At 38.7% G+C, this 23,426-nt stretch overlaps 1 protein-coding gene across 20 annotated transcripts in view; it reads right to left on the bottom strand.

Annotated features, from left to right (window-relative positions):
* The window catches only part of LOC108719375 (regulating synaptic membrane exocytosis protein 2), a 360,080-nt gene that overhangs the window by 154,229 nt on the left and 182,425 nt on the right, over window positions 1-23,426 (bottom strand). For 11 of the 20 annotated variants that reach the window (XM_041566588.1, XM_041566589.1, XM_041566590.1 and 8 more), the window contains one exon: window positions 3,165-3,373. In XM_041566588.1, coding sequence (XP_041422522.1) covers window positions 3,165-3,373 — 209 coding nt within the window. Of the gene's footprint in view, window positions 1-3,164; window positions 3,374-3,513; window positions 3,582-23,426 lie in introns of all 20 variants that reach the window. The other 9 variants (XM_041566594.1, XM_041566600.1, XM_041566598.1 and 6 more) reach the window with 1 other exon arrangement.

Genomic DNA, 23,426 nt, shown 5'->3' with positions numbered 1-23,426 from the left:
ACACATATTTAACTCTGTTTGGGGTACTTGGCCAGCCCTGCTTTTTGACATGCTTGACATCAGGACTTATTATAAAATATTTGTCAAGATGCAACTACTCTTTAGTTAAGCCACTTGCTCCCTGCCCGGATATTGATTTGGTTTTCTGAACTTTTCTGGTTCAGATCCTCCTTTGGTCACCAACATTTGGCCATGGCCAAACTCAGCTCATAACGATGTTACAAATCTATGAAAACATTGATGCATTAGTCATAGTTCTCAGACTATCTAGGACAGCAGATAACTGTCCATGCTTAATCTCACCCTGAACAATGTTCTTGATGGACATTTAGGAGAAGAAACAGGCACTCTTCCAAATCTCATACTAATTAGCTTTAGGATGGTTCCTCCCAGATACTACTCTGAGCAACATAGAAGGTCTAGCAGTCTTAGTGTATGCTCTGCGCAAAAGTCCTTTAGGATTGGATAATCAGCAGCACCTGGTTGGTGTGGATCCTCTCGTCCACCAGATAGGTACAAATATTTAATAGGATCGGTGCGCTAGCAATTGGTATGTAAATCCCCAGATACCTAGATGTAAAAGATAATGTATAGTGAAGTACGTTCCTTTCAGGAATAGATATGAAATTACCGGATCTACTCACGCAGGGTTTCTTGGTTAGTCGCTTATCGTAGGGTTAACGCCGCACAGTAGCAGAACCAGGCCGGTATTGATACACTGAAAGTGAAGACACTGGGAGAACAGTTAAGAGTTCTGGAAAAGCTGAATTAGTGGCATTCTTTCCTGCAGTTGAGTTGTGTCTCCTACTTTTCGATACAACATGCTTGGTCCTTGCTACGAAGAAATTTCATTGTCAGGTCGTATCGAAAAGTAGGAGAGACACAACTCAACTGCAGGAAAGAATGAAACTAATTCAGCTTTTCCAGGACTCTTAACTGTTCTCCCACTGTCTTCACCTTCAGTGTACCAATACCGGCCTGCTAGAGTTAAAAATTCACTACACCACTCCCTGAAAGCCATTAGAATGTTGTGTTTGGGGTCACTGAGTTAACCTGGCTACACAGGGGCAGATAACTAAAGCTTAACATAGAAGTAGGGTAAAAATACACCCCTTATGTTTTGCGATTCTATACCAGACCAAGATAACCACAGCCCTTTAGCAGGTACGATCTGTGTCTCCAAAGATGCCCCAGTAGCTCCCCATCTTCTTTTCTGTTGATTCACTGCACATGCTCTGTGCTGCTGTCAGCTGCCTGAACTCACAATATGCTTTATATAGAGACTAAACAAGTTACAATACAAGGCTGACTAGTAATTCATTCAAATTCTCATTAAATGGCAGCTCAGAAACCATAAAAATTTGCATCCGAATTTAATAATTAGCACTGTAGCACCAGCTTGTGTGACAGGTGAACTTCACTTTTTGCTTAATGGTCTTTTAAGGTGAGCACAGACCACACTGAGCAAGTTCATTGTCAGACACTACTAACATAATCCAAGATGGTGAGCTCCTGTCCACATCTTTGAAAGCCTGGAGCGCTATTGTTATAGAAATGCTGAACCTTTACACTGGCGCACTAAGTTTAGTGGCATTTGGCATATGGCATTTGTAGCCAAATATGTGCTTTTAAGGTTTAAAAAATGTTGACATGAGTTCTACTGTCCAGCAATGCTTCAATTAAAAAAAAATAATAGCTAGAATTAACTGTTCTGAAGTGTAAAATCTCCTTGGATTTCCTACATATGTTTGACCTGTCAAGAGCACTGTGCTAATTTAAAGGAATTGTTCAGTGTAAAAATAAAAACTGGGTAAATAGATAGGCTGTGCACAATAAAAAATGTTTCTAATATTGTTAGTTAGCTAAAAATGTAATGTATAAAGGCTGGAGTGATTTTATGTATAACAAGTCAGTCAGAAACTACTTCCTGCTTTTCAGCTCTCTTGGTTTACACTGACTGGTTACCCTGGTTACCAGGCAGTAACCAATCAGAGACTTGAGGGGGGGCCACATGGGTCATATCTGTTGCTTTTGAATCTGAGCTGAATGCTGAGGATCAATTACAAACTCACTGAACAGAAATGTACCATGTGGCCCCCCTTCAAGTCGCTGACTAACTCAGAGTTATAGAGCTGAAAAGCAGGAAGTTGGATTCTGGCTGTTTTATTAGACATCTGTTCACTCCAGCCTTTATATATTACATTTTTGGCTAACTAACTATATTAGAAACATTTTTTATTTTGCACAGCCTATCTATTTACCCAGTTTTTATTTTCACACTGAACTATTCCTTTAAGGGGAGTACCTGGTATAAAGTCCCCAGATCATTACTGCCCTAAGTTGACTCAATTCCGCTTTTAATGCCATTTTGGATGCAACTGATAATTTTGTGCAATCGGAAGCAATTCATTAGCACAGCATCTGACAGATTCATGCTCCATGCAAACATGGCAGACAAGAAAATAAAAATCATGCTGACAAAACAGACATGGATAATAAGGCTTCCACCGCACAGAAAGCAAATAAAGGGGACGGGAACCCACACGCTGGGACCCAAAAGGCAGAAAAATGCCAACAAATGGAAAGAACAAGGAACAAACATAACATGACAGTGAAAGGGAAAAAAGAAAAACAGATTTTCTGTGCAAACAGACCCGATTTTGATCATTATTTTTTTTTTACCCCCTTAATGTGGGATGAGAGTTAATATTTTGCCAATTCAGCTGTATCCTTCATAATCGTGTTTGTGAGTGAAGAAGATATTGAGCTCTAAATGATGCAGTGAGAATAAAGGAGAATCAATCTGTGCCTGGCAATTTCCATGGTGCTGCCCAAGACAACAGCGCTAGTGCTTTTATTTTATGCTTTGTTTTTCTTTTCTACACCTTAAGAAGTTCTACAGGGTCTATAAAACAGCTCGGAGCTCATTTAAAGACAGCTGGAAAAAAGCGATACAGAGGCAGGATGCCAGATGAGGCCAGATTTTTGATGGGGGGGATACGCTCAAGATAGGCCTTTCTGGCAGACAGCTTACTGGATCGCAATGCAACCTTCAAATAAGCCCCCTCTGTCTTTCTGTAAAATGTTCTAATTAAATGAGTGACAGAGAGCAAACGAAGACCAAATGAGCAGATTAAAATGCAGGCTTCCACAAATCGCAGTACCTTCTCGCTATGACTATGCTCTTCGTTAAGGGTGGTGCTACTACAGGTGTCTACCCCAGAGTCTTTAATCTGAGGCTCAGACCATTCCAAATCCTCTTCCAAAGAGTGGCCTCCAAAGCACACCATTTTCTTTTGTCTTTCAGACAAGATGTTAGAGGCCGACAAAACTGCCTGCTCACTAGTTTTTCTTTTTCCCCTTTGACTGTCCCCTACAATCGTGGGATAAAAAAAAAAAGGATATATATATGTATATATATATAAAATAAAACATGCATAGGTATAAAGAAAAACAAAGGGCGGTTGTGGAATGGTAAAAGGAAATCGAATGTTAAGGCCCCACATGTCTCACCAAAGACATTGGGGAGGCCTCACTGCTGTGCCAAGACGAATGCTCCACCCAGTTGTAGTCCATGTCACCTGTGAGGGGCAAATAGATAAGGAAAGGAAAAGGAAAGATGAAGAGAAAACAGTTGAAAAAAACTTCACAGTTCCATGTTGTACATTCTACAAATATTAAACAGTTTGAGATTCGCAACAACATTCCCTAGATTGCAATACAGATGGAGAAGTCTTAACCAATGTACCTCATTGGTTCTTCCTCAATGAGATCGCTAGGGGCATCAATAAAGACTCCTTTACAAAAAATCCTAAAAATTATAATTAAATCAACTACTTTCATTTTTATAAAATAAAGCACATAAAGGAGCATAACAGGTGTAGGTAGAACTTGGCTCCAATGCAGGGATTTCTAGATTTTCCACTTCAGTGCCTGGAGGGGAATTATCCCGACCCTACATACTGTATGTGAAAGAAGTTCTGGAGCAGCAATAGCCCAGTTACATGCGCATTACATTTAATCTTTCTGTTGCTGGTCATTAATCACTTCCGGAAATAAACTGCTCTGTTAGAGAAAAAAAAAAAATCAGAGCTTTAGATTAGCGAGGAGCCAATGGTCTTTTAAAGATCATCGATCTGCAGGCCGCAGTCTTCAGTGAGATAAAACAGCTGTCAGCTTGCTGGGAAGGTCAAAGTACAATAAAAGAAATCCATAGAACAATACATATTTTTTTTTTTTTTTGGACATTTCAGCTTGCTTTTCAATTTTACCGTTCCGGTGACCTGCCCTTTAGCCTCAGATTATCTTTGGAACCTGTTCACTTTAATACCGTATGGAAAATAAATGAAAAGGAAAGAGGAAAAAATACTGTATAAAGCACCTGATTAATTAGGTCATGTTTACCAAAAACATTATATTTTAGCAGGGCTGTGGAGTCGGTGCATAAATCCTTTGATTCTGACTCCAACCGCGACTCCTCTTTTTATTTAAAGGAACAGTAGCACCAAAAAACTGAAAGTCTACCAAAGTAATTTAAATATAATCTAGTTTTACTCTGCACTGGTAAAAAAAAACAGAAAGACTACTATAGTTTATATGAACAAGCTGCTGTGTAGCCATAGGGGCTGTTCTTCAAGCTGGAGAAAAGGAGAAAAGGCACAGGTTACATAGAACATAACAGATAAATCCTGTCCAATACAATGGTGTTTTATCTGTTATTTGTTATGTAACCTGTGCAACCACACAGCTTTTACCAGTGCGTGCTAACAGTATATTATGGGGCACATTTACTAAGCTCGAGTGAAGGATTCTAATGAAAAAAACTTCGAATTTCGACCATCGATTAGGCTACTACGACCTTCGACTTTGATTCGAACTAAAAATTGTTCGACTATTCGACTACATACTTCGGCAGTTTAAACCTACCGAGGTACGATGTTAGCCTATGGGGACCTTCCCCAGCACTTTCCTAAACTTTTTTTGATCGAAGAAAAATCCTTCGATCGATTGCTTAAAATCGTTGGATTCGAAGGATTTTATTGTTCGATCGAACGATTTTGACTTTTGATCGAAGGATTTCTGTTATATCCTTCGAATTCGATATTCGAAATTCGAAGGATTTAAATTCGAGGGTTAACTAACCCTCGATATTCGACCCTTGATAAATGTGCCCCTATATGTTAATTATAAAACACTTTCATAATGTGGTGATACTAATGTATTTTCCATGTTAAGTACACAACATACAAGCCATTTTAGCACTGTCAAAGCTCAAAAATATAAACCAAAGTCAAAATTAAACAACGTAAAACAAAAACAATCAGATAACCTAAAAACAACTTATATATTAATTAAACCTGTCATATAGCTGTTAAATACAATACACAATTTACGAAAGTTTTGTTCTTAGAAACAGAATTGCTTCTGCCATATCCTCCTTCATAGAAGCGCTTAAATCTGATTGGATTATTTTCAGTGCTTGCATTTAAAGTTATTAGAAATCAGAGCCTGTAAATTTTTGGCGATTCGGACTCCAGATACCCAAAATTGCTTTTGACTACGATTCCATGACAACACAGCTCTGTATTTTAGAATGACAGAAAATATTCTAGAATTTTCATTGCTTGGTACTGGTATAGGACCAATTATACGGAAACCTCTGAACTTGAAGAACGCCATTTCTCCATTTTAATCAAATAATTCCAATTTTTTAAAAATAATTTCGTTTTTCTCTGTAATAATAAAACAGTACCTTGTATGTGATCCAAACTAAGATAGAATTAATCCTTATTACAGGCAAAAAAATACTATTAGGTTTATTCTATGTTTAAATTAATTATAAGTAGACTTATTGTATGAAGCTCCAAATTACAGAAAGACCCCTTATCCGGAAAACCCCAGGTCCTGAGCATTCTGGATAATAGTTCCCATACCTCTAGAACTTAGTATCTTAAACTGAGCCATTAAATGAAGAATGTTAGAATTAGGGATGCACCAAATTCATGATTTAGTTCATGATTTGGACAAATCCTAGCAATCTTCATTATTCACTGAATCCAAAAAAAAAGTGCAACTCTAGGTAGAATGGATGCATTTTTCAACATGTTTTGAAATTAGAACAAGCTCTATTATTTATTTGAGCTAATCATCAGAAATAAAACTTTGGATATACACGGATGTGAAGGTGGCCATATTTGGAGTCAATTGGTGGACTTTGAAAAATCGAATTAGATTCAATCAAATGCGCTATTCCTTCGATTCGTACAATTCGAATTCGACAAATATGGACCTATAAGATCGAAAACTGACCTATTTGACCAAAAAAAACTTTGACTTAATTTTGGTTGGTCTTTTTGAATCCGAATTTTGACGTGTTTTTAATTTGAAATTCGACCCTTGATAAATATGCCCCTTAGTTGATTCATTTCTCAGCAGCATCACTGGAGTATCAGCAATTATTGTATCAATTCTAACACCTGTCTGTAATGAAACCCAGGGATTCTGCTCAGCAGGGACAGAGATAAGAAATGTATCAACTAAATGTATCAAATTAGAAGTTTACAGGGTCGGTGACCCCCCTCCCAGAACTGCTTTAGAAGGTGAAAAATGACACTTTCCACTTTAATATTAGAAAAACGGTAACACATAGAAAAAGTCGTTATTTCTGGTGATCTATCTGAAAACAACTAGTTGTTTGAAGGTGAACAACCCCTTTAACAAGTGTTAGTCTTCAGTACTTCCAGGAGACTAACAACTAACAACATTCTACGTAAACTCCATATCTTCTATTATTATTTTAAAGAAACAAACTGGCACTTTGCTTTAAAAAGTTTGGTTACGTTTTTGTGAAAATAATGGGAAGAAAGAAGAAAAACCTGTAAAAAAATATAACCCACAAAATGAAACAGAAGGATGTGGTAGGGTTGGTAATTTAGGAAGACTTCAACTGAATTCCCCAGGCAGTGGCTAGTTGCATATAAATGACAGTTTCTCAAACGGATGAGAGATACTATTAATAACAAAGAGAGATTTGGGATTACATGATAATAAATGATGGCGGTCCCCTCAGGTTTGGCAATATATTATGCATTTCCTACTTAACGAAGCTCCCCAAGGTAGCCAGGTCCCAAGGTATTTCTTCTTTAATTTTAAGATTCTGGCTGCCATCTGTGCATAATGATCTGTTAAATGTACATATCTCGAAACAATCTGTAGGTGTTCTGTGAGGAAGAATGTTTCCAATTCTGTGCAAATGCTGATTTTGGAAGTAAATAGTATGTGCTGGATAATCTCCTTTAATCTCACTAGGGTAGATACAGTATATCTGTACAATGACCCAGCAGGGCCAGACTGGACTTGAGCTCATTATGGATACTGGTGAAGGTGGTGATCAAAAGTCTCATTGGTATACTGGCTACAGACCCCAACTATGAAACATATCCCCCCTTTCATTACGTCTTCTCAGTTATAAATATTTGCTTCCATTTTGATGGGGTTAGATGGCAAGAGTTGTTATATATTTTTGTTTCATCCATACTGCCAAACATCATATAATCTTCATGGGTCAAACTAAGGCAATGTATGTAGAGGTATGGGATCCGTTATCCAGAAACCTTTCATCCAGAAAGCTCTGAGTTACAGAAAGGCCATCTCCTATAGACTCTATTTTATCCAAGGAATCCAAATTTTTCAAGTATTTCCTTTTTCTCTGTAATAATAAAGCAGTAGCTTGTACTTGATCCCAACTAAGATATAATTAATCCTTATTGGTAGCAAAAGCAGTATATTGGGTTTATTTAATGTTTACATGATTTTCTAGTAGACGTAGGGGCACATTTACTATGGGACGATTCAAAGGATTTTAATCCATTGATCGACCGATTTTCCTTCAATCACAAATTGCCTAGAAAGCCTATGGGGACCTTCCCCATAGGCTAACATTGGTGCACGGTAGGTTTTAGGTGGCGAAGTATGTGGTCGAAGCTTTTTTTAAAGAGACAGTACTTCGACTATCGAATGGTTGAATAGTCGAACGATTTTTAGTTCGAATCATTCGATTCAAAGTCGAAGTAGTCAATTCGATGGTCGAAGAAGCCAAAAAAACTTTCGAAAGTTTTTTTCCTTCTAATCCTTCACTCGAGCTAAGTAAATGTACCCCTTAATTATGAAGATCCAAATTATGGAAAGATCTGTTATCCAGAAAACCCCAGGTCCCAAGCATTCTGGATAACAGGTCCCATACCTGAATAACACATTATCCTTTACAGATACATCACTTGCAGATGGAGACTTTCTCACTTCCTGCAGTCCCGTTCCATCTCTTCTGGCCCTCAATTCATTGATCCTTTCTGAACACTTTTCCAAAATGTAAGGGTCTTTAGCAATGAAAAATAGAAGATATCTATATATATATATATATATATATATATATATATATATATATATATATATATATATATATATACACATACAAGAAATAGTACATACCAATGAGTATACGGGACCAAGTATGAAACAGAAGAAACATATTCAAAATGTAGTGCACCTATCAGTATTAGAAGCTCAGTAATTTAAGAAATACCACATTTATTGCATGTCATGATCCTAATTTTTGAATAAAAGCGCCCTAAATTGGCTAAAATGTACATATTTTATTCAGACTGTAGAACTGGAGCTGATATGGAAGGTACTTGGGTAAACTTGCAGTTAGAGTCGATCATTTTACCGTCCCTATGACGTGACCTCATTCAGTCAGCTTAGTTAAACCAGACACCATTTCAGATTTCCTTGGACTGAAACCTAAGGCCTATTACTGGCTTAAAAATATAAATCAGTCCACTTATTCAAAAAAAAGCAAATTTCATTGCTTGCTGAGAAGTTGAAGAAAAAGATGTAAAGGTAAAGATGAACCACCCCTTTAAAACGAAAAGACAAACATATTTTTGCTAATATAAGTGCCACAGAAGTAAGAAATTCCCTTTGCCACATCACTTAAGCTGTTCCCAAATGGAAAGGTTGTGAGACAAAACCATGCTCTGGCACATCAAAGGTTAACCAGAGAATACATTGCTTGTCCCCAAAATGTCATTTCACATAACAGGGACGAAGATCATATCAGAATGAATAATAAGATACAGTATACCCTCTGTTGTTTTGCTGTATATAAAATCTGATTCCAGCAGTGAGCAGCATGACCATTGCCCGCTCTTTATTCTTGACCACCACCCCTAGCAGCCGCTGGGTCTGCAGTCTTCACTATAAGCACATAGACACTGAAATCCTACTGCTGCCCAAGTGAGATGCCAATGTAAACAGAAAACAGCCTCCCCACAAGCACAACATTTACGGACCTTAACCCCATTGGGACAAGGCAACTTAGACATACACCATGGAATTATTTATATAGTTGGCCACATACGTAAGTAAAGCACATGCCTTGTTACAAATACAAGGCGCCAGTATAGGCAAACAATTCAGAACTCCATTTTTAAGATGTATATAGAAAGCAATGACAACCAAAGAGCTCATTGAACCAAAGATCTTTCTTAATACACTGCTCTCCCACCCAAGAGTCCCCTCCAATCCACTTCATATGATTTCCCAAGCTCCCTCCCCACTCCGCTTATCAACATGTTGCCCTTTTTTAATATTGAACAGCGTGATAAGCACTACGGTAGAGTACAAGCTAATTAAAACGCAGTCATTGAATGTTTCTCACTGAGAGGCACTTATGCAAAAAACATGTTTGCTCTCATGACTTCTGAAAATTGTATACTGCAGGGTTTTTTCCCCTTTTAATGTAGAATGCTGTAAATTAAATCAGGCAAGATGTCTGAGGGCTAGTTGATTTTCTGCTCTACCAGTCATCCTCAAGTATAGCCAGAGAAGGGACAAAGCCAACAAGATGCTTTAACTAAATCAAGCCTTACACCAGGGGACCCCAACCATTTTAACCCATGTGCCACATTCAAATGTAAAAAAAAAAAGATGGAGAGCAACATAAGCATGAAAAAAAATGTCCTGGTGTGCCAATATGGGCTGTGATTGGCTACTAGTAGCCCCTATGTGGACTTGCAACCTACAGGAGGCTCTGTTCTGCAGTAGATATGGCTTTTAAGGAAGAACATATAGTCTTATAAATTTGGGGAATTGGCATGTGAGTAGAGAACGTGTTCAGGGGATAATAAACGACAGAAGACAATAAATACTGAATGTGACAGTTACAGTCAGTGGGCACTTGACACACAGGAGAGACCAGGAAACAAGAGAAAATATTTATACAATGGGATCTGACCCTGAAGGTAAGAAGCAAAGTGCTTTAAGGCTTTGCAAGTAATTCCAAGGAGCATGATGGAAAAATATTATATTAAGATTAGACTTGCTGAAAGCCAAATGGCATATTTAGGCCAATAATAAAGAAAAAAATTATAAATGGCTGTTCCTTTCCTCCAAAGGCTACTGCTTAATCAATGTCTGATGGGAGACACCAATAGGGCTGTATAAATATATCCATAGCACTCTATGAAAAAAAACAAAAAATTATATATATATATATATATATATATATATATATATTTTTTTTTTTTTTTTTTTTTTAAACCCCCTGATTTTAAGTTTCCCCTCATTTTACATTGTTTTCTGTGTGCTTCCACATATTAGGGGTGGGGAGGGAAATCACGTGACTTTTTGTCCCAAAACAAGGAAGTAAAAAATGTTTCCCCTTCCCACCCCTAATTTGCATATGCAAATAATGATTCGGCTTTGTTTCCTCCAGGCCTCTTCCCCACTGCATGAACAAAATCCAAACAATGTGGCAGAAATAAGCACCGAAGAATAGATTGCAAGGATCATTAATTCGTTCGTTATGTTCATTATTAACAAGGCCTGCTTTGGTAAATTATGTTCCCCTCAAAGGGGATCCGTATGCATTCTACAGTTCCTACAAAAAGCAAGTTGTCTGCATACATGATAGTAAAAAAAAACCAACTAATTGATATACCATCATTTGTAGAAGGGTGAACCCTACATATCACCATTGAAAAATATTGCAGGCCAACTAGGGTTGCCACCTTTGGAGACCAGGAGTGGCTTGTGATGTCACAGGGCAGGCCGATAACATTGCAGGGTAGACCAGGTGATATCATGGGATGGGGCAATGTTGTTGATAATATCTATAAAGTTTAGCAGTTTTGAAGATACATATCTGGCCATAAATCAAGACTATCTTATAGCATAAATATTGCATAAATATTCACAAACTTAATTTGTCGCCAGAAAATTCGCAACTCGCAGAAATTACCACTAACGTAAACTGGTTCATCAACGTAGTTTCCGCAAGTGCTCGCAATGACTTCTGAGCGCAACGCAGTTTAGTAAACTTAGTCGCTGTGAATAATCTGGCGGAAACATATTCGCATCGATAACATGCGGAAACATATCGTCTTTTGTAAACAGACTCCTTAAATACTTACTTAACCCTAGTCAATAGAGTTGCTGTATAGGCACCTTAACTTCATTTATTAGCTTGCCCATTTCTTTGCTCTTTCATTTGTTGGAAAGAAACCATAACCGAATTAAGCAAATACAGTATGACTATAAAATCAAACAGGTTGATGGGACTTCAGTATAACATTGTAAAATCATGGCTGACGTCAACAGGGAACATGAAGATAAACAGATGGCCAGATGCAAACAGCATTAGGTCTGTGTAGCAGATCCTGTTTAGTGCCAACAGAGTTCCCTTTCCCCACTGAAGAGATACAGAATCAGTGATAGACGTGTATCCGGCTCTGAGGCCATGTACAGGAATCAGGCTGGACAGAAACCAGTAGAGTTAGATTAGTTTAAAGGGATCCTGTCATCGGAAAACATGTTTTTTTCAAAACACATCATCTGCACTGAAATCCATTTCTCAAAAGAGCAAACAGATTTTTTTATATTCAGTTTTGAAATGTGACATGGGGCTAGACATTTTGTAAATTTCCCAGCTGCCCCTAGTCATGTGACTTGTGCCTGCACTTTAGGAGAGAAATGCTTTCTGGCAGGCTGCTGTTTTTCCTTCTCAATGTAACTGAATGTGTCTCAGTGAGACATGGGTTTTTACTATTGAGTGTTGTTCTTATATCTACCAGGCAGCTGTTATCTTGTGTTAGGGAGCTGCTATCTGGTTACCTTCCCATTGTTCTTTTGTTTGGCTGCTGGGGGGGGGAAGGGAGGGAGGTGATATCACTCCAACTTGCAGTACAGCAGTAAAGAGTGATTGAAGTTTATCAGAGCACAAGTCACATGACTTGGGGCAGCTGGGAAATTGACAATATGTCTAGCCCCGTGTCAGATTTCAAAATTGAATATAAAAAAAATCTGTTTGCTCTTTTGAGAAATGGATTTCAGTGCAGAATTCTGGAAAAACAATTTTTTCCCATGACAGTATCCCTTTAAAGCACGGTGTATAACTCAGGCCTATCCTGTAACCAAAGGCAGAAACAAAAAAAAATGCCCATTTCCGAATTACCATAAACTAGCATTATGGAATAAACTCTTGTTTAGAGAACAAAGAGTATTTGCTATTCTCTCCCAGACATAGGACGGACCCTTGGTCAGACAATGTAATAGGTAAAAGTGCAATATATGTAGTAATATGCTGTAAACTTACAGTATTAGATACATTTTGAATTTATATAAGAGCTAAATCAATTGTGGCCTATGTCTGCATTTCCTCAGACAAGTCTATAATCTGCTAATTTAATAATCTGGCAAACGTAAAAAAATGGAGCTACTCTATGTTTGGTCCTTGCGAGGCAGATAATTTGATTATTATTCAACTCAAATTGAACAAGGGAGTTTCCTGCGCCTTTAAAAACAACACTTATTAATGTGACTGTACCATTTTTTTTTTTATTTAAATTACAGTCCAGTATCTGCAATGGAGACTAATGCAAACATTTAGGCAACAATGGGATTAAAAAATATGGGAGTAATCTGGAAATGAAAACAGTCGCTCTTTTATTAGGCTATCGGAGGTAGACAACATTATGCCTGAAACCCTAGTCCAGCGGCTGTCTTGATTTTTTTTTTGTCACTTTAAGCCACCACTGGAGGTCCAGACTTTGGTCAGGGCACCATACCTCACAGCATTTTGGAAATAGAAAGAGAGACAAAAAGATGGCGCAAATTCTTTTGACCACGCCCATTTTTGTGGCCCCCTAATTACCATGTTCATTTTACAAAATTTGGCGGGTTATGAAAGTTTGAACACATTTCTGTGGTTTTTATGTGTTATTACAGTTTTGCTAATGAAGGTGAATTGCCCTTTAAGCTGCAAGTCACAGTTTCCCCAAGAGACCTGCTTATCGTAAATTGACACACTTGCTTTGCTTATGTTAAATGGTTACAAAAGTATCTAAGTGCGCCTGCCACAAGCCAATTAAGTTTTATAAACGTTATATCTTTTTCTGGCTGTTCAGTGCAGGAGATCAAAGAGAAAGTCTGGACATTTCAGTAACAATCCGGGACTGCGGGTTGAGCTGTTAAAATCAGGACTGTCCTGCTAAAAATGGGACAGTTGGTAGGTTTAAGGGCATCCCTTACTTCATGGCAAGGTTACAGATACAGTAAAGCGAAACATTTGCATATTTATCACTGTTTCAAGAATATGCAGGACATCAAAATAACATAACTCAAATATTACCCTAATTGACCTTCAAGTCAGGCTTTCTAGGAGAAAAAAAAGACAGTCTTTCCAAATCTCAACTTAATGCCTTCAGACTGAACCAATCGAATTCCTTTTTGGCTAAAAAAGTTATTTTGTGTGCACATTTTAAACTTGTGTGCGCATTGTTGTGTACAAGTCAGAATAAATGCAAAGTTTTTACACAAAATTCAATTTGTTGTGTGTGCTGGACACAAAATAGTGCACAGCTTGGACGGCACATTGGCCTGAACCTTCCCTGCCACTACTCCAAGCCTCCGAGGAGGCCAGAACTACAGTTTGGAAACCAATGTCCTAGAGCAGTGATCCCCAACCAGTAGCTCGTGAGCAACATGTTGCTCTCCAACCCTTTGGATGTTGCTCTCAGGGTCCTCAAAGCACGTGATTATTTTTGAATTCCAAGCTTGAAAGCAAGTTTTAATTGCATAAAAACTAAGTATAGTGCCAAGTAGGCTCCACTCCACATAGGGGCTACCAAATAGCCCATCACATCCATTATTTGGCACCCCAAGGGACTTTTTCATGCTTGAGTTGCTCCCCAACTCTTTTTATATTTGAATGTGGCTCACGGTTTAAAAAGGTTGAGGACCCCTGTCCTAGAGCTTCCACTGTTGTAGAACCCTACGACTGGAAGGAAATATATTCACTAAGGCAGCTTCAAAAACATCCAATACATTTTTAATCACATAAATTAAAAATAAAACATTGGTTTTGGGCTTGAAAAATATGCATTTTTTCCAGATAGAAATGTTTTTTTTACATCTCTATGTATTGTCCACAGGATACCTATTAATATCACCCCACCCTAAAGCAAACAAGAATCAGTTTATTTGCTCCTACGTCTCCATTAAGGGCCAATATGCTTAGAAAAAGATGCCAAGACTCCACTTACACGGCTCTGCATGACAGACTAAATCTTTGCTTTATCCAAATATTTATACTAATGTAATCTTGGACCTGCACACAAACATGCCATATAAAGTAGTGAAACCAACACGGGACACCTTCTAATTGCTGAAAGACACAATGTGAGAAGATGACCTCTCATGGGACAGATCAATGGTTTCCCTTTCAATTTCCATGATGCTTTCTGCAAAACTGAAAAGGAAAACAGGCACTTACTCTGAGAAGAAAATGCTGCTGCCAGGTAAGGGCAACTGACAATATTCCAGGTCTCCAAAAGATTGCCCTATGTGTAAATTGGCTTAAAAGAAAAACCGTTGCTTTCATAACAAGTCCACTGTACTGCAGTGGATGCATTTGGTGGCCCCAATGTGGTCTGACATCCTACAGGAGACTCTGTTCGGCAGTACACCTGGTTTTTATTTAATCAAAATTTGCTTTCAAGCCAGGAATTCAAAAATAAGCACCTGCTTTGGGGACCCTGGGAGCAACATCCAAGGGGTTGGTGAGCAACATGTTGCCCATGACCCATCGGTTGGGGATCACTGCTATAGAGCTTTGTTGACAGTGCCAATTTTAAATGTCCAATAACAGCAAAAATAGGAGAAGATTTACAAAATTTGGAGCTGGGATATCAAGAGGCCTATCCAACAGTTCAATGTTAACTATAAAGGAGAACTAAAGCCTAACTAAAGAAGTAGCTAGAAATTTTGTACATTATGGTTTGGGCTTCTGTACCAGCCCAAGGCAACCACAACCCTTTAGCAGTAAAGATCTGTGTCTCCAAAGATGCCCCAGTAGCTCCCCATCTTCTTTTCTGCTGATTCACTGCACATGCTCTGTGCTGCTGTGACTTACTGAGCTTAGGGACCCGCTCACAATATACAGTACACAGAATATAAATGTCACAATATAAGGCTGATTCATAATTAATACAGGCATGAGACCTTTTATCCAGAATGCTCGGGACCTGGGGCTTTCCAGACGGGTCTTTCCATAATTCAGATCTTCATACCTTAAGTCTACTAGAAAATCATATTAACATTAAATAAGTGTAATGGGTGGTTCTGCTTACAATGAGGATTAATCATATATTAGTTTGAATCATGTACAATGTATTGTTTTATTATTACAGAGAGAAATTTTTAAAATTTTGGATTGTTTGCATAAAATGGAGTCTATGGGAGACAGCCTTTCCGTAATTTGGAACTTTCTGTATAACGGGTTTCCAGATAACGAATCCCATATCTGTACAAATAATTACTACATGGCAGCTCAGAAACCAGTACAACTAGCATCAGAATGTAATAATCAGCCCTGTAGCATCAGTTTATATTACAGACCAACCTCATTTTCTGCTGGATAATTAGTGACGACCCCTAAGCTTAGCTTCTCAACAGCTGCTCAGAGCCCACTGAGCATGTGAGTGTCACAGACACTTTCCAAGATGGTGACCCCCTGTGACAAGTTTGAAGTCCTGGATCATTGCTGCTATTGACAAGCTGAAACTTTAGGCTGGTGCAATAAATTCTGTATGTAAAATATGGCATTTTTAGACATGTTCATTTTTAGTGTTTAGCTCTCCTTTAACAATATTCAACATTATCAAAGCAAATAAATGTATTAATTTGTTTATGTGTTATTTGACTTAAACTGATTCCTTTATGTTTCTGAATCTTTAAACCCCAGTGTGTAAATCCATGTTAATGGGGCTTAATGGTTTGGAAAATGATTAGAAATTGACAGACATTTATTTATTTTTTTAATGCAAGGTAACTGTCCAAGGATGATACATCTGCCCTATTCATTTGAATTGCCACACCTTTTTATATGTATAACAAAGAATCATGGAGGAGAAAACTTGACCATTTAAATTAGGTTACCAAAATACTAATAACTATACAATTTGGGTGTAGCATCACATCAAACTAATAAACTCATGGAAAGGATGTTCAGTATCGAGTGCAGTAATTAATGGGGTCAACTTACCCAGAAAAAAAGCCTATGACTAAGTGCCCCCCAAGGCACAAAACGCGTAAGGCCTCTACTGTGATGTTTTTGCCTAAATAAAATTCTTTTTTACTACATCTGTTCATGGAGTGTGGTCTGGTATGTGCCAGCCCTTTTACTATTATTTAATTCATCACATCAAACTGACTTATTCAGTGCTGCCCCAACCCTAGAACGTGATCTACTGGTGACCACTGGACGACAAGCCACCATTGTGCACAATCATCCCATATATTGCCCTTCTGGTAACCTGCCAGGCCCGGACTGGCAATCTGTGGGTTCTGGCAAATGCCAGAGGGGCTGCTATAAGGTCCCATAGAAAGTCAGTATTTAGTGGGCTGGTGGTGGGCTGTTTGGGCCTCTATGTAGGCTGATTGGGTCTCTGTGTACCTGAAATGCCAGGGCCTATTTTAATTCTCAGTACGGACCTGTAACCTGCCATTATTAATGTTTAAACTCCTTTTTAATACTTTTACTTATCCCCATTCAAATACAAAGATGAAGGCAGGGGCTTTGGAAATTCTAATCGAACAGATTATGGTTAGTTACTTGAAGGACTTTCATTACAGTGTATCCATCACCATCAACTGCAGAAATCTCTGCAGTACACTCAAGATAAATGAGGTGGCAAAAAGAGAAGGGGAAAAAAAAATAGACTAGAAGTAATACTTCAAGGTGGAAGCCTATAGCTCTTCTTTTATTGCTTTATCGTCCATTTAGCCTGAAACAATTCTCCCGAAGCAATAGGAAAAAGACGGAATACATGCACAAGAGGTAAACATTTCAGCAAGCAAAAAAATAATGCAAAGTAAGCTCGGATAGAAGACCTTGGGAAGGGCTTATGAAATAGGCCAATTAAACATAAGCTCTTGGTGTACTTTCATTTAAGGTTCTGTCATGAGATGTATATATAGAAAATGTTCCCAAGATGGCAGGCTGACACATTCATAATAATATATGACAGATATATGGCGTGTTTACGTAGATTGTGCAGAAGGCTATAAATCCCGGCAAGAAAAAAAACTCATATTAATCTGTATCTCCCATTTGAACTTGCAGCACTGACATTTTTCTTTTTCTTGGAGAAATAGCCATATCCCTTTGGGCTTTCTCTAACTCTACACACCAAACCCGGCTCACAGTGGCTTTCTATAAATCATTTAGATGCAGAACAACATGGCCCTATTTATTAGCCATTGTGTTTTGGAGTTAAATGCTAGCACATAATTTTTACCGTGAATGAACATACACTCAATATATCAAATGCTTTGCCCTTTTGCAGTGTCATGAGTCACAATACATCACTTGTTTGTATAATAAAACCCGATGGAAACTCATTTAAGGGGCAACTAAGAACCCATGATCCATATTTTTAATACACTCTTTCCCTCAGGAGCATCAATCTTTTCCGAACCCTAGGATCACAAGGTAGCAAGGATCAGAGGGTGTGCACCACAAACCTAAGGTTGACATCAGGAACCTCATGATATGTTTCAGTGCCATCAACTGCGTATAAACCACCACAAACAACCAGCCCCCCCCCCAGGTATACTAGCACGGATGTAAAAACTTATAACACTTACCATTTAAACGTGAAAACAAAAAGGACCATGAAAAATCTGAAGACACTAAATGGAATATGATCCCATTATCGTCTCTCCTTTTCTGAGCTACTACTGAGGGCTTAAGAACAGTAGAGTCTTTGAAACGCCTTTATGTATCCATTCCCCCATGATTTTGGGGTTTTTTTTTGTAATGCGTGCTATTTTTTCCAAGAAGAAAGAAGAATAAGGAGTCCAGTATTTTAGGCAATGTTTTCCCCAGGGTTACAATGCTTCTTGTTTAACCAGGTTACAAAAGTTTGAGTTCCAACAAAGGGCACATATGTCTATGTTTTTGTAAAATCATTTCCAATGAATTCACAAGTTTGTAATTATATCAATACAAGAAATAGTTGCCAATTGAATGTGTTTTTTTTTTTTTATGAATGAGTTGCTGCACTCAAGCCCAATGTCACCAGGAGCAATGCTAAGCAGGAGTCAGCTCCGGATTTGTTTGCACACGTCCCCATAATGCGGCTGGGCTGCATGCCGCCCCTATTTTTTGCCTCCCTAAGCCTGGCAGGAGTGGTATAAATGTTGTTTTCATTGGACGCAGAAGCAGTAGAAAAGTGTTCTTTTGAGCGATTAAATGCATAATACCATATACCGGTACCAGTTTGTTGGACATGTCTAAATATGGAGGAGGACAAGAAAACATTTTATGCCTGGATGTATAATATTGGCTTGGCAGAGGAGGAATAATGGTTTGGGCTGTTTTTATGGCTCACACTAGGTTCCCTAGTTCTTAACAAACTTTAATTGTACAGAATACAATAAGTTTCTTGACAATTCTGTGCTTCTTACTTTGAAATAACAATTTGGGGAAGGCAGTTTTTGGTTTGAGTATGATCATGCCCAGAGCCAGAACTAGGTGTAGGCAGAAAAGGCACGTGCCTAGGGCGCAAATGTGAAGGGGCACCAAGCATGTACCTCTTCTCCCTGGCTGCCCCTAGTTCCTAACTCCTGAATTGAAGAGGAAGTCCTGCTCTCCTACCTCTGAAACCCCCTGCAGGAGCAGCCAAGTACTTTACAGTACTCTTTGTGTTCCTACCTTGGACGACTGTTCCTGTCACTCAGACACGGAAGCGAGCACGCACATGTACGCGCACACAGGGGGAGGGGTGATGCGTGCGCCCTGCCTTGGGCACACCAGCAGCCAGTGCCGTAACTAGAGGGGGGCGGGCCCTGGTGCGTGAAGCACAGCCGGGACCCCGCCCCCCTCCATACACGGCGGATTCCAGTGGCGAGCGGACTGCCGGGGGGCCCTGAAGGGGTGCGGGCCCTGGTCCGCTCACACCCCCTGCTCCCCGGTAGTTCCGCCACTGCCAGCAGCTTGGCCCGGCACTGATCATGCCTCTCTGCAGAAGAAAGGTCCTTATAAAACTGGATTGTTTGGATGAGGTAGAAAAAACGTAAGAGTCCTGATCTCAATTGTGGGACCAATTGAAAAGCGTTGGGACGGAAGGGGCTAGAGCAGTGGTTGAGGTAACCCAGCATTAAGACCAGTTTTGCTGATATTTGGGGAGAGTATTTTTTTTATACTTCCCCTGCCTGTCTGTAGCTATGGCTGAATACAGTAAATCACTTTTGTTTTTTCTGTGACCATAAGTCTGTGAATTCCAACCGGTGGCTTGCAAGCAACATGTTGCACATCAACCCTTTGGATGTTGCTTCCAGTGGCCTCAAAGCAGATGCTTATTTTTGAATTCCAGGCTTAGAGGTAACTTTTGGTTGCATAAAAACCAGGGGAGCTGCCAAACAGATCCTCCCATAGGCTGCCAGTCCACATAGGTGCTACCAATTAGGCAATCACAGCCCTTATTTGGCATCCCTAGGACGTTTTTCATGCTTGTGTTGATCCCCAACTATTTTTACATTTGTAAGTGGCTCATGGGTAAAAAAAAAAAAAAAAAGTTGGGGACCCCTGTTATAAGCTAATGAATCACATGAACTAATTTTAAACATGAAAGCAGCACTTGAACCAATTTCTGCCCTATAGGCAGAGCCAGTTACATTCATTGTTGTTTGTTTATAGCAGTATGAAGCCGCGTAACTTCTTTTATAAGTCAATTTTGTAGACCCCTAAATGCTTTATGCTACTAGTGTAGAAGATCTGACCAACAACAAATAAATACGCTAGTCAGCTTTTGTCTAATGAAAATGTATCAAGCAGCGATGGACGAATTCGTCCCGTTTCAGCGAAAAATTTGTGAATTTCCCGCAAAAAGCACATTTTGACGCCCGCATTAAAGTCAATGGGCTTCCGAATAAAGTTGACGCGTGACAGTTTTGATGCTAGCGACTTTCTTACGAAACGTGGAAATTCACAGCATATTTGCCCCTGACGAATTTATATCACTGGTATCAAGCCAAAAAGTGTTATCACTTCTAAACAGACTTTCTATAGCAGATAGTTTAGAGGTCATATTGCAGTCCATTTATAGGGTTAAACAGCAACAGATTGTAAAAATAATAATACAGCATAGACAGCAGCCCTTGCTGTAGATACACAAGTCTTCTGACATTTGTACCAGTTGGAAGGGAGGCTGTCTAGTAACCAGGGATTGTAAAATATTACGTGTGAGGTCACAAATGTCCAGTCCAAGTCTCTCAGTGATATAAGCTTCATTAGTCAATCAATTCTATGGAGCCCCTCAGACATATAAATAAGTATATGGATAGATATTAAACTTCAGGACAGCACACAATTTCCCTCCAATTGCCCTGATTTATAAGAAGAAAAAAACGACCAACAACCAAGGGTCTTGTTCAACAAATTTTCTATATTAAAGGGGTGGTTCACCTTTAAGTTAACTTTTAGTATGTTATAGAATGACTGATTCTAAGCCAATTTTCAATTGGCCTTCATTTTTTTATTTCTTCATGGTATTTTAATGATTTGCCTTTTTCTTCAGACTCTTTCCAGCTTTCAAATGGGGGTCACTGACCTCATCTAAAAAACAAATGCTCTTTAAGGCTGCACATTTATTGTTATTGCTACTTTTTATTACTCATCTCTCTATTCCGATCATCTCTTATTCATATTCCAGTCTCTTGTTTAAAGTGATGCATGGTTGCTAGGGTAATTTGGATCCTAGCAACCAGATTGTCAAAACTGGAGAGCTGCTTAATAAAAAGCCAAATAACTCAAAAACTACAAACAATATCAAATCCAATGCAAATTGTTGAAGAATATCACTCTCTACATCATACTAAAAGTTAATTCAAGGGAGCTAGCACACGGGCAGATTCGGGAAGATTTAGTCGCCTGGCGACTAATCGCTTCTTCTGCGGGGCAACAATCTCCCCGAACTGCCTTCCACCTGCCTTCCGCCTGATATAATGACAAAACGCCAATGCAACTTTGGGCGTCTTCGGAAATCGAAGCACCGCATTCTCATTATAGCAGACGGAAGGCAGGGAAGCGATTAGTCGGCAAGCGACTAAATCTCCCCGAATCTGCCCGTGTGCTAGCTCCCTAAAGGCGAACAAACCCTTTAAAGGGATCCTGTCATTGGAAAACTTGTTTTTTTCAAAACACATCAGTTAATAGTGCTACTCCAGCTGAATTCTGCACTGAAATCCATTTCTCAAAAGAGCAAACTGATTTTTTTTATATTCAATTTTGAAATCTGACATGGGGCTAGACATTTTGTCAATTTCCCAGCTGCCCCTGGTCATGTTACTTGTGCCTGCACTTTAGGAGAGAAATGCTTTCAGGCAGGCTGCTGTTTTTCCTTCTCAATGTAACTGAATGTGTCTCAGTGGGACATGGGTTTTTACTATTGAGTGTTGTTCTTAGATCTACCAGGCAGCTGTTATCTTGTGTTAGGGAGCTGCTATCTGGTTACCTTCCCATTGTTCTTTTGTTTGGCTGCTGGGGGGGGGTGAAAGGGAGGGGGATGATATCACTCCAACTTGCAGTACAGCAGTAAAGAGTGATTGAAGTTTATTAGAGCACAAGTCACATGACTTGGGGCAGCTGGGAAATTGACATTATGTCTAGCCCCATGTCAGATTTCAAAATTGAATATAAAAAAATCTGTTTGCTCTTTTGAGAAATGGATTTCAGTGCAGAATTCTGGAGCACCACTATTAACTGGTTCATTTTGAAAAAATTTTTTTTTCCCATGACAGTATCCCTTTAAGTAAACCTATGTTTACAACTGACATTTGGTCCTTGTTTGGGACCTTATAAATACTATAAAACCACCCCTAACATATTATATATTAAACTTTAACCCTAATGAAAATTCCACGGGCTAATCACCAAGCTTAAAGGAGATTCCATTCATCGGCATCATAAAAAGAAAATGTAATTCTCAGCAACCTCCCAGTTTACATTCATTACATATTTCAATGGTTTCACATTTTTTGTAAACTAAATTGCTACTGAATGCCGTATCTGTTTGGATGTTTATAGTCTCAGCCTTGCTGGTTCTGACTCCTGATTTGCAATTATTATTATTAAAGACAACAGGTAACATGTTTAAATGGACTTTTATTGGGAAGGTGCTTCGAATGGCATTTTTTTTTTTTTTTACAAAAACAAAACAAAGGTGGAAACACCCCCCTTTGCATCATCCCCCATGTTTCTGCATAAAACAGTGACCTACATTCTAATTTTTTTCACTAAGAAAGCTGATGAGATCTGCGTCCATGTCAGGTTTTAGCCTAGATATCAAATATAATCCAAGCCTCTCAGTGACAAGACACAAGGAAGAAGAGACAGGCACATCAATGGGTCTGAAATGGCTTTAAATATATGTACAAAATACAAGTACAGGTATGGGAAGCCATTATCTAGGAAGCTCCGAATTATGGAAAGGCCATCTCCCATAGACTCAATTTTAGCAAAAAAAATCCAACTTTTTCCTTTTTCTCTGTAATAATAAAACATTACAGGTATGGGATCCATTATCCGGGAACCCATTATCTAGAAGGTTCCGAGTTACGGAAAGGCCATATCCCATAGACTCCATTATAATCAAATAATTCAGATTTTTAAAAAATGTTTTTTTTTCTCTGTAATAATAAAACAGTAGCTTGTACTTGATGAGATATAATTAATCGTTATTGGAAGCAAAACCAGCCTATTGGGTTTATTTAATGTTTATATGAATCTCTAGTAGACTTAAGGTATCATGATCCAAATTACAAAAAGATCAGTTATCTGGAAAACTCCAGGTCCCGAGCATTCTGGA

Source organism: Xenopus laevis, chromosome 6L (assembly GCF_017654675.1).
Source record: "Xenopus laevis strain J_2021 chromosome 6L, Xenopus_laevis_v10.1, whole genome shotgun sequence".
NCBI lineage: Eukaryota > Metazoa > Chordata > Amphibia > Anura > Pipidae > Xenopus > Xenopus laevis.
This window is presented reverse-complemented; position numbering and strand designations above follow the sequence as displayed.